The following is a 13,281-nucleotide window of genomic DNA, read 5'->3' as shown; positions in this document are numbered from 1 at the left end:
AATACAGTGACTTGATAAATTGATGTTTACAAGTGAGGAACAAATAAAAACATTTTTTTCCAAACGTCATATAAGTGACGTTTTAATGACTTCATTTTCAGAATAAAACTTACACTTATATTAGTCTAAGTTACTTGATTATGAGTTATTAAAAAACGCTTGATTCAGTATGATGCAAACATAAGGTTTAATTATTCTAATTATATACTGCTAATTGTTTTAATTGTTAATATTAATATTAAACGTGCAATTCGTCGCATCCTGAAAAATACAGTTTCTTGTAATTTTTTCCAAATCACTGCTATTAACCGTGTCGTTCAAATTGGAGTTCATGGTACCTTAGTAAAGCTTTCGTTACTAATACTAGTAGTTTTCAAATTCGCTGCTGTTGCTTTCAATTTTTGGCAAAATCTTCGTACCAATATTCCTTTTGTTTGCTAATGAGTCCTCGATGTATCCTTCGGCGACTGTGCTTGATCGCCAACCTCCATGGCTCTTGAGGGTGATGGTAATATCTGCGCTGGTGTCGACACGTAAAGTCGCCGAAGTTCTTCTCATGATTTAACCATCGAGTAATAAAACCACAAACTGGAACTTTTCATGCTTTTGGCTATCTCCGAAAAATACGCCAGAAGGACACTTTTCGTGTAAACGACTGCGTTTTTTTGGTAACACCAAGTAGTCAATCTCTTGAAAGCTGCTTCGTAAACAACACTTTGTCGAGTTTTTCAATTGCAGCTTTCGCTATTTCAACTATTTCAGGTGGAGTTTCTGTAAATTCAGACATTGTGCAAAAAATGTGATATTTTTTTTGTTTAATAAGTTTCTATAACAATATCCAAACACGTTTTTGTAAATCGCTAACACGTTTTTCGGAAACAAATTATAATGTATATATGTCTAAATTATTGATACGTTGTTTTTGATATAATCTTGTAAGTTTGAAGAAAAAATAACATATATTATTCAGAGTATAAGTATGTACTTTTATGTGCTTCGCACGGACTTGTCTGACTCACTGCGTTCGTCAGTCAATAGAGTCCATGCTCAGCCCATAAAGCTTTACTTATACTCTTAATAATATAATCTACTATTATGGCAACATGGAAACTCGAAAACATTTAACGCTACTGCTTTGATATTTTATTTTATTAAATTATTTTTGTATCTTATGACCAGTACCAAACGAACACTTTCGAGCATGCCAATGGAACAAGCAGTTTCTCGAAGGAGTTGAAAATGCCATTTATAATCCTAGTCGAAAACGCGGTACCAGGTAATTTTTCAAATTATGTTGGTGTCATTTTACCTCCATGATTAAAACTGAACATAGGTATTAAGCCCATACTACTTTTCATATGTTCTGATGAGTTAATAAAATGTGCCGTTATATGTGATTACTTCCCTGATATTAAGGGATGAAAGAGTTCCTAGTTCCCGGAAAATAGTTTTATATGAATCTCATATTTTTACATAAAAGTCATGGTCCGTTGTGCCTTTTTTGCAAAACGAAGAGATTAGCAACACCAGATGAATCTCACAGTAGAGTTCCATGTGTTAATAGCGACTCTATCTTTGAATAAATTTTACACATACACTTTCTGCAGTATTATTAATTGAGTTTAACTTGTAAATTGATTGTTCGATTGATTAAAGTGGGAACTGGGGAAATGTTTCTTTGTGTTCAAAAACTTTCCTTTCTGTGCATGCATTAATGGAAGTACCTGAGATGTTCGAACGATTTACTGGTTTACTTTTTTCTGATATGCATAAAAATAGTTAATCCTGTATAGGTACCTACTGTTTATTCAAAAATTAAAAAAACACTACCTGTTGAATGAAGTTAGTACCAAATAAAACTCCTCTAGGACTTATTTTTACACTGGCAAGTTGGTAGTACAAAAAACTTCAAATTTGAAATTCCATAACAAAAATATCAAAATAAAATAAACAAAAACAATGTGTTTTGAATAAAAACCATAATCATCCCAACCTCAATTTTTTTCACAACTCATCTTGGCACCAATAATCTCCCCAGACAATGTTGTTGGTTGAATTTTCGTACTATGTTACTGGTTGAGTGGTCTTTTAATTTTTGAAGAGATAATACATACTTGTAAATTTCAGTATAAACATTTACCATTTTTAATGCGTAAAATAAAATAAATTATGATAAAAACTATATACAGCTTTGGTGATAAAAATTTTTAAATTCAGTTCAGATTATGTTAGTTGGTTTGTTTGTCTTGTACTGTATCTATATGTACGAGTACATTAAAAACAGAATCGTTCAAACAGACGGCATGCTCAGTAAAGGCTTCCAGAGAAAAATGGAAGGAACAAATAGAGAACAATAACAACAATAACTGGAATATTAAACGTATGATTAATTCCCATAGTTCTAACGTAAATGTTTTATTCACTCACTAATGCTTTAATTAACCTTTTCCCCATCTTCCACTTTTCACATAAATGCCACTTTTCAGGTTAACTGTAAGAAATTCTAATAAAACGAAATTTGATCATTTTAAACGGTACACAAGCATAACAAAATCAAACACGTGTTTTTTTACTTTTTTAAATTCCAACTTCGAAAAGCCACTCTAGTTAACTAGGTACTTGTTTGTTGTTGTTTAAAAGTTCCAAATTAGCAAGTGCGAAGATTTCGTACTCGAAGGAGCGGTATAGGGAAGTGTTTAGATAACCCTAAAAATATTTTATCCAAACATGCCTTCAATGGCATAATGCTTGATATGGTTACTAGATCGAACCTTCTTGGTTACGCACACAGGGAAAGAAAAAGAGAAGTCACAGTCACACTGCCAGCAAATATAAATATTTGACCTTGACAAGCTTCATTCAACGTGAACATAATTTATTAATAATCTCCTGTACAGTTTCTTATGTTTGAGATTTATTTTCAACAGATGTATGTACATGCCCTACTAAGATCTGCATCGGCTGCGCTCCATACAGTCGTATCAATATGGTACGTGATTGATTCTGCTAAGCTAAAAATTTCGAAGTTAACTAGCTCCATTTATCACACAAATTTTTAAGGAAATAATTTTACGTTTATTAGAAACGGTGTTTCAGTCAAAATTTGCGAAAACTTCATTGAGTTTTCCATTTGTTCGGTGCAAAAATAATTTATTTTTTTTTTCTTTTATTATTACCTAAAGGCCGTTTTACACCATCAATAATTATAGCCAGAATTGTGGCAGTAAATTTGTAGACAAAATTGTGGGTCGTATAATACATGAATTGTCGTTATGGCTCATTTTGTGTTAGTATAAATAGAACCTGTTCTAATTTTACGAACAGAATTTCACAACACAAAAGGTACCATAACAACAATTCATGTTTCACACGCCCCACTATTTTGTCTACAAATTTACTGCCACAATTCTGGCTATAATTATTGGTGGTGTAAAACGGCCTTTAAATGGAACGTAAAGATATTTAAAATATAAACAGTCATTACCGCTATGTTTTTACTTTAGCATTCAAGTACCGAGATGCCCTATTTGAAGTCTTGCAGTCATTTGTAACACCTTGTGAGAAATTCAAGGATTTTTGATGAGGTACAATTTCGATACATCGTTTTGAAACTTTTGATGAATATGTGGGATGTAAACCTAAAAAAATCCCTATGTGCTTAGCCAATTTAATTAATTAGTTTACACACCTTTTTTATTTTTCTTATGTAAACCTTGTGTTCTATATTATTGTTTTTCCTTCATGTTCATTATTAATGCCACAATGATTAAATAAAAGGTGTCAGCTTTGCCTAAATTTATTGTTACATTTATTTTCTCAATTTCTTAACAATTTTGAAAATGGATGTGATGTCAGTCCGAATGCTACAATATTCGTATTAACAGACGGTGCCAGCTATCGCCGAAATCATAGCCAACTCAATCTAGCCTCGTTGGGCTTCATACGGCCGTAACATAAATTCCATTTTCATTGTTGGACGTGATTCTGCTGACCTCAAAAATGTATACACTAATTGACAATTTGACCCCATCTATCGATAAAAGTTCATTTAATTTTGACTGAGAGGCATGCATAATTTAAATGAACATAATAAACAATAAAATCAATAAAACGATAGTAAATGAACTACCTACCTTTTTTAAACAAGCAATAAAACAATAAACTAGGTACATATGAAGATACATAAATCTAAGTATTTCAGAAAAAGTTTCGATTTAATCTGCAGCCATGGATTTAACAGTCAACAACAAAGCTCACGGAGCGTCATGTCATATGTGAGTGTACAGAGAAAAGTGAACCAGAAGGATAGGCTAGAGCCATAGCATTTAACAATGAGGACGCGTTCAGGATATTGCAGCAAAAGCGTGTTACTAACAGCACAAAATCATCACAATCAAAAATCGCTGTACTAATGGGTTTATTCGTAACAGTTTTTTTACATACTAAGTATTTTTTTTGTCCACAAATATCCGAATTGGTTTCATCAATAAGCTAATAATCAGTATAAAAATTGAGTTTTTATGTTTGTTGCGGATCAAAAGGGGTTTTTGAATTAGGTGCCGATTTAAATTTGTAAATAATAATTGTTTGTAAGTATTTATTTAGTGGGTCAAAAAATGGTATGTACTATTTCATTTGCGAAATCTGCTAATACTTTTACAAGATCTATTGATAATACGAGCAAGTCACTCTGCTGCGATTTTGAAGATGAATCAAACGTAGTATAGTGCCAGGAATGAAAAAAGATAATTTAAGAGGCAGACTTGACAGGTCTGTCTTTTTAAACTGGAAATCTCGAAATTTATTAATCTTTATTTGATTATCGCTGAGGTTTTCTGAAAGGCCTTAGTTAATATGAGATTTTTAACGGTAATTCGACCCGGTAGTTTCTTCAAAATTCATAGCCTTTTGGCGTACAAAATCTCCAAACCCTATTTTTTATTCTAATTTTTTAGAATGTGTAAAAGAAATATGATTACTTCTTCATCATTGTTTTCCGCGGGTTCTGGGACTTGTGTGACAACTATAAATTTTGACTTTTCTCAAAGATTGCTTAATTCAGCTAAGCACATACTTTGCAACCTCAAATTTAGCACTTTACAATATTTGAGATCATGAACTTCTTTCTGTGTAATTGAATCCACTTGTAAAAATTTTGAATTATTCTCCGTCTCAACGCTAACCATATTGCTTTGAACTGTGTCATGTAGTTTATTATCAAAGTCATTTCAATCACAAACATCCTAAAATTCAAATTAATTGGGGATTAAAGCGAAACTTACTCCTCTACGTAAAAATAACCCGTTTCAATCAACGTGCGAACATCAGTTAAAAGACTATCTGTGTAGTAGACGGTCTCAATTACCGTTACGATTACTTTAGGTTAGCAGAATCGGTAATGTCCGTTTGCACCTACGGGGAACGCTAGACGACACAAGCTTGATTTAGACGGCATTTGTTGCCTTAAACGCAACCAGAAATTCTTTCTAAAAATAAAGTCCCTAGATATATAAAGTACCGCAATCATCGGCCATTTTCGGACAAAGCTACCCGCCAACATTAAAATGTGGCAACTTTGAATGCTATCCAATTTAAAAACAGTAAGAATCCCACATCAAATTGGGCTCTACAGCTTTTCTAGTTATGTTTTAGAAAGGATGAACTTGACTTCAGATTATGTAAATTTTAATTCAGATTAATCAGTTCTGTTTCAGAATGCATCAACTGAAATTCAGATTAACAAATGTAATTAAGGACCAACTTTTTTTAGACATTCACATTTTCATTGACACAGGGTGTATCTTATCATAACAACTAATTTCTATCGTGTTTTCATGCAGTTATTTCTTATTTATATTTATTACAACTATGAATTTATGAAAAATGAATCTGATTAATAAATAGTGCGGCATTGGAAAACATTAAACATTATTGTATAGAAAGTATTTTTTATACAGGGTATCTCAGAAATAAGTACATTAATTTTAACCAGTAACAGAACTCGTGAAATGGAACAACTTTTTTATCTAGCATTTTTTCGAAAACTCAAGTCGAATTTCGAATTTTCCCACCCATATATTCACGAGCCGTCTATGTTCACCTTAAATAATAACTTAAATAATAACAACACTACAACAATGAAGAAGGTACCCTAGCAACCGTTTTGACAGTGACAATCATTTTTATGTCAATGTTTTTATTAAACGTTGTCTCTTTAAAGTTTATTCGGCACAGATTTCTAATTTATAGACGAAATGTGTTGAAATGGCGTTGTTTTCAAATCTGGAATGCACCGATATCATTTTAACGTACGGTGAAGCTCGGGGAAACGGCACTCGCGCCCAACGAATTTTTTCAGAAAACTTCCCAAATCGTCGTCTGCCAAATGTGCCCAGTTTTAAGAACGTTGCAGCATTTTCGAGAGTACGGATCTTTTAAACCTGCACCTCAGGATCGGGGTAAGTTACGTAGTAATAGCAGTGGCGGCTCGTGACCTAAAATTTTGGTGAGGCCACACCTTATGACGTAAAAATAGTTACATACATATAATTTTTTTTATATCTGTAAATTACTTTACTCTGTCAGTTGAAAGTGATTGCTGAACATTTTACAAATCACGATTCAAAAAATTTCCACTTCCATTTTGCCCACACTTGGCGACTTACTTAAGAAATTTGGAATTGTAAGTTGGTTTTATACATCAATACTAGATGAAAATTTATTGAATCGCGAATTCGGCGTTTTTTGATCACAGGAAATTTTAACATAAAAAAATATTAACAAAAATGCACCACATAATCAACTGTCCGGTAAGAACCGACGTGGAGGTATGAAATTAATTTCTTTAAAATTTCCGCGATTGAAAGACGTCTCTGACTCGTCATGTCCTCTAAAGGGAAGCTTTTGTGTGCATAAAAATATAGCAACATCAATTAACCTTTTAATAGTTTCCCTATTTTCGCGAACTTTGGCATTAAAATTTTTTATTTCAATTTTGCGAGCAGAATCTAAAGTACTGGCAATATTTTGTTGGCCGAGAAGTACAAACTTGCAAGTAGATGATATGTGATCTTTACTTTTGGAATGTTTTTCCAAGGAACGCGACAAATTTTTCAAATCTGCATAAGTATCCAGTTTTCCACCAAACCGATTCTCCACTATTCGAGAATAAAATACATGGATGGCCAACAGAAAAGATTATTCACAGTTGTACTCCCAGCAAGCCAATCATATTTTGTATACCAATTGAGACTGAACGCCCTGTTTTTTTGTTTTTCTCTTTGAATTAATGTTAAGCTTAGATCTGGGCATGGACGTTCGCTTTGCTTTAACAATGTCACTTGTATTTCGAACAGTGGAGATTACCTGAGTACCAGATGGGCCTGCTTCCATGGTCATTATTATTTAATTACAAATAAAATTAATCGGAGTATCCACAATCCACTAGTTAACCAAGTACCGAACTCGTTAACGACAACGACTGAAATTTAAAATTTATGCACACTGCAAAATGCAAAACGCACGTGCATGTTTACCAGTTTACCTATGATGTGGACTGAGCGAAGGAGAACCAATCAGATACGAGCTGCGGCCGGCCTCAAAACTATCTGTCCTTGAGCATTTGATTCCCATAGTAAGCAGTAGCGGTAATACTATGCGTTGTAAAAACGTCCAGCCTCCTAGTCCCACATTTTAATCAACGCGTGAGGCCGGCCTAAACGCATGACAATACATGATTGGTTAGAATAACCCTGCGCCTTTATTTTGTGGTTGGCATAGAAAGTTCAATTGTCGCGCTAATTTTAAATTACCCCGGACATACAAAAAAATAGTATGGAAGAAAAATATTTTTTATTATTATGTATGGTGAGGCCCTGCCTCACCTGCCTCACCTGACAAGCCGCCACTGGGTAATAGAATTGCTAATATTGAAGAGTGTCGAAGCTCGTCCAGGCACTAGCACGTATCACTGTCTAGTGTGATGTTTCGGAGAGTAGTATTTGGAGGATACTCAGAGAACAAATGTACCCCTTTCAGGACCAGAAAGTTCAGTTATTGAAACTAACAGACTTACCACGTAAGCAAGACTTTTGTGAGTGGGTTAATAGAAAAATAAACGAACAAGCAAATTTTGTATCTCTTATACCATCAACTGATGAGGTCGGTTACACGAGGGAAGGTGTTCAACACCCACATTTGGGCCGCTGAAATTCCGTACGCCATTAGGGAGCAGGATTTTCAATTTCTCTCTAAATGTTTGTTACATTGACAAGATTAGGAAAATACGTATCCTAGTAACTGTTTTTGACCATAAATTATTAATTATAATAATTAGAGAGCGGAAAATATGCAACAAAATTTTAGGAAATATGATCATATGATATGCACCAAATTGATGCAAATATGCAGTAACTTTCTTAATATATGCAGAGATATGCAGTTGCATATGCTCCAAAAACTAAAAAAAAGCTTAATAAGCGAACTAAATTTATTTACAAATTACAAAAACAGATTTACCGAGCTTACGTTTTATTACAAAAAATACATAAATCACATTGCAAAGTGTTTAATTACATCTCACTAACACATAAATCACATTTTTAATGATAATATTCTTATACTAAAAAATAAATATAAACAGAAAAATTAAAAAAGAGTAGTAATCCACTAATTTAATTACTATTTTGGCAACAATTTATTTTTAAATATTTTTCGAAATATTGTAACAAAAAAATTTTCCGGTGATTCTAAAGTACGAGTATGTATTTGTAAATAGAAAAACTGCGTACTTCGTCCACAGATGTAAAAATACTTACCGGTTTAGAGCAGGGGCGACAAAACACAGTTCCTTCTTGAAGAATAAGTTCAGGAAAAGGTTTGAACCATAAATTAATTTGAGTTATCTTCGACATATTGACACACCTGTATCGCTTTCAATGCAAACTCACGATGAAAAATAATAGGATAACGTCCCTTCAACCGCCACAAAACATACCATAAATACACTGAAGTAAAGAACAAAAATATTGGGAATGAACGTATTTCCAAAAGTAATTAGGGCGCGAATTTACCTGGAAGGATGGCTTAACACCCAGTGGTTCCTCCAAACTACCATAAAACCCAAACCTTTCATAGTTATTTGAAGCTCAGGACGATATTTGCAATATGACTCGTCTTTCTAGATAAATGCCGATCGAATGGCAATCTTTTTTTTTTTCAAATTAGCACAAAAATTGATAAAAATGCAAAATATGCACCCATTACGTGAAATATGCAGCAGAATGCAAATATATGCAAATATGCAATTTTTTTATTGCTGTATTCATTTTTAATTAGCATGATTTGTTGACATATTAAATATCAAGACTTATATGCAAAAAATTACGGATATGCAAATTTCATAAAATCCGCTCTCTAATAATAATTATTAGTGTCCATGGGTGACTGAGGATCCATGGGCGGGTAACCTTAATTGGGATATAACTTCAACAATTTTTAACTTGATAATTAAAAAGTTCTTGACAAAACTCTACTAAAAAAAGTTGTTGAGTTCAATGAGCTCTATAACTGATTAAAATTAATGTACTTATTTCTGAGACACCCTGTATATTTATATACTTTTCTCATCTCTTGGTAAACAAAATAATCTTATACCCTTTGTAGTATTGTTTTTAATTCTCTATATACAACAACCGGACATTTTTATAGAGCAGATAACCAATTTTTAATGAGATTTGTTCACGAAACCACCTAACAATTAATTAACTGCGTCAAATTCGTCGACAGTACGTGACATTTAACAGATCAGCTGACATATCGCCGCCTTTGTTGGGCAAAAACCATACATCTCTTTTCAATACATTGGCGCACTGCATTGCGGTACTTTATATATGTAGGGGCTTCACCTAAAATCTGCCTGACGCGCCGGGATAGACGAATACGGGACATTATGGGTCATAAAAACATCCTAAGCCGATATTGAAGAATATTGCTAATTTATGACAACAGACCTTCATCACAAAACAATCATTTCTCTTATTCTTTCGAAATATTAATTTTAATGCTCGAGATAATTATTATACTCAAACACAATTTAGACACAGTAGGCCAAACAGGACTTATTAAGCCCGTCTATTAATTTATTTTCCTAAATGTATTATTAATGCTGTTTTCTTGTTATTTAAATAAGAAGGATTTGATAGGATCGGTAAAACACAGAATGAAATCGTATTAGGGTTTTGAATTTTGATGAATAATTTTAAGCTTTGGTGGATATAAATAATAACTTTGCGGGTTATGATTTCAAAATGTTGTGCAAATTGACAGTTGTTGCACCGTCACGGCTTACACTCTACGTAATTAGTTGTAGAATTCTGTAAAAGTTCTATGCTATTGGCAACACTAACGTTTGTTTGTAGTGGAATATCAAATATTTTCCGTCGACCTCTACGAAAAATGGCATTTTTAGACGACTTGTCTTGAAAGTGACACATATCACTATTGTAGCCTACTTTAGAAAGGTGAAAATTGCAGAGACCGATGCGGATATGAAATTTATCATGCACGGTGCATGATAAGAGTTAGTAGGGTTATGTTTCCAAAGTTCATCAAGACAATTCAGTTTTATTGAAATTTTAATATCGTCAAACAATAATCAATTACAAATTTATTGCCTTTCGTTAAGTAAATTGAAGGTTACATTACTGAAAGAACAGTTATTGAAATTTATTAATTTCTTGTTGGACTTTTCAAAATCATCCGGTAAACCTGTCACGGTTGTTGAGGATGTTGTAAAAATTGAGGTGGACGCCAACATTTGACTATCGGAATCATCTTGTGGGCGATTTTCAGACGAATTTCTTATGGCTGTAATGATTTTGTCAGCCACTTTCATTTTGCGTCCAATGGACTCTTGTATGTAACCTTCCACAACAGAAGTAAAAACCCATCCTCCGTGACGCTTAAGATCTTCCATACTGCCACCTCCATCCATAAAAATTGTAGACGATGATCGCCTCAGACAGTGGCCTGTGAAAGCTGCAGGCTCTTCTAAACCCAAATAAGCAGCAATTAATTTGGGTATACCACTAATTTTGTTAATTCCCACGGGTTGTTTAGTGCATTTGGAATTCTGATAGTTTAAAAACAGCCGACGTTCAGTCATGGTTGGTCAAAGAACAGCATATTTACGGTAGATTTCATAAAATTCGTCAATTATTGTAAAAATACGCTCCTTCTTGTTTTTTGTGATTGGTAATTTTACAATAAATGCTGATTCTACATCCTTTACATCATCAACTGTGAGTTGAACTAGTTCTTGTCGCGCAACTTTGTAAGATTTATGTTTTGGCGGAGGTTTTTAAGGATTAGACTTGTTTTCAGTTTTATGAATCAACTTATAATCTATCAGAAGTGACTTTTTTTTGCACACTGTTTGGAATAACTGTAGCCTCTATATTGTCTTCAGTCAAATCTACCTGAAGACGAAAGTTACTTTTACCATAGACGATGTTTGTCGATTCTCATACCAACGTATAGTGTACACTGTACACTGTACAAACATGGTTGAATATCAGTTTCAAGTTTAATACCAAATTATAGCGTATAAAAGTGTTTAGGAAAGCGATGCTCGTACTCACTTCCCGTTTACCACACAGTCTGTAAAGTGGAACTCATTTGTACTTTGTGTATTTCCTGATAGCCGTACTTGACTGGTTGATGTTCTTTTACAGTCGACGGCTATGTGTCTCAAAAGTTTACTGAAGTGAGATTTAGCACCGTAGGGCAAGCCCTTATTTCTTTTTTAAAGTTTGATATCATAAGTAGAATGGAATGAACTCTCAAATAAGGGTCAATCGACCCTCCTTGCCGTTTATTTTTTTTATCAAAATGTCATAGTTTCGACATTTCAAGGTCGCAATACGTCAGTCACTATGGAAAATATCAGTATGATTTACTTCATTACTCATCGATACGTAAATTTCAAAGCTGTAGATGTACCTCCTGCGATTCCAAAATTATAATGGCGAAGAGGGGATAACTTTTATGTTATATTGTGTAGAATGATTACACAAAAATCTCATATCAATCTCTGTTATTACTACTATTACAAAAAATATTCTTTTTAAAGTTACGTATGCAAGAACAAGCCGAATGTATCGAACGAGACGAAATTCTGTTTGGTAAGGGATGTTTCATTCTGATCTGGCACATTTAATGGTATGAGAGCTTCGATTGGTACATTCGTTTCGTTCGTGCCCAAGTAAATACGTGCCGTAAGAATTTCTGTCAATTTTAGGGGTGAATCTTCGGACCGGAAGAATGGGAATATTTCCATCTGCTTATGCTGTTGACTGTGATTATACTGATTGGGATTCCTCATGTGAACATGGTCGAAGAGAACGTTATTTATTAGGTTATTTGGGATCTGTAGAAACGTTAGCACATAAAGGAACGTCTGTTGTTTGTCAAGCAGTAAGAAGAGTTATCGGTAGTTCTGGTAACGATCCCGAATCTCAACCTTGTATTCTTGAAGTTTCCGACCAGGGCCTGAGAATGGTAGATCGAAGAAAACGAAACGTTAGTAACATTTTTAAATTATTTAATTTATTTTTTCTAATAACCATATTCTACTGTTAATCTGAAAGTTGTTAAAATCACATTCTAAACCACATTCTCCAAAAAGACTTGCATCCCAAACATAATGATTTTTATTAAAACTTGAAATGTGTTATAATAGCCGTTTCGCGAATTTGTATGAAAAGTATAGGAAAGTGTTAACGTGTGCAATGAGTAACACAAGTGTAAAAACTATTTATTATAAAAAGTATTAAAAACTCAGTAATAGGTATACATATTGTGTAGTTGTAGTTAATTCTCATCTATGGTAATTAAATTTTAAAAACGAGAGGTATTACTGTATATGAGCAACATCAGAAAAGAGTTTGAAACCTAATATTGGAAGTAGATACGTCTAAAACTAAACACAAATTCTCTCTAGACAGAATTTGATTTCTACCGTTTTACAGTAGTTTGAGCGTGAATACCTTTTGAACATATTTTAATATAGATTTTTTTCACTACTTCTTTTTTAAGTACTTAAAGAGTTCGTTAAGTTTATTGATTAAATGAATTTGTTTTTAAAAAGAAGAAGAATAGATTTTTAGTCGCAACTCTTATTCTAACACTGATTCATTATGGTTAGAGTATTGATTACACTATGCAACAAATTTAAAAAAAATAAAATTCACAGAATGCACAGTATGTAGTTAAAATTTCTTA

The 13,281-nt window shown here is 33.2% G+C and overlaps 1 protein-coding gene across 1 annotated transcript in view; it reads left to right on the top strand.

Annotated features, from left to right (window-relative positions):
* The window catches only part of LOC135135494 (JNK-interacting protein 1), a 46,158-nt gene that overhangs the window by 25,084 nt on the left and 7,793 nt on the right, over positions 1-13,281 (top strand). The window contains exon 4 of the mRNA XM_064064560.1: positions 12,299-12,579. Coding sequence (XP_063920630.1) covers positions 12,299-12,579 — 281 coding nt within the window. The remainder of the gene's footprint in view (positions 1-12,298; positions 12,580-13,281) is intronic.

Source organism: Zophobas morio, unplaced genomic scaffold (assembly GCF_036711695.1).
Source record: "Zophobas morio isolate AGI-343-1 ecotype UQ-CSIRO unplaced genomic scaffold, CSIRO_AGI_Zmor_V1 ptg000024l, whole genome shotgun sequence".
Lineage (NCBI taxonomy): Eukaryota > Metazoa > Arthropoda > Insecta > Coleoptera > Tenebrionidae > Zophobas > Zophobas morio.
Note: the sequence above shows the minus strand (reverse complement) of the source record. Positions and strands in the feature narration are given on the sequence as shown.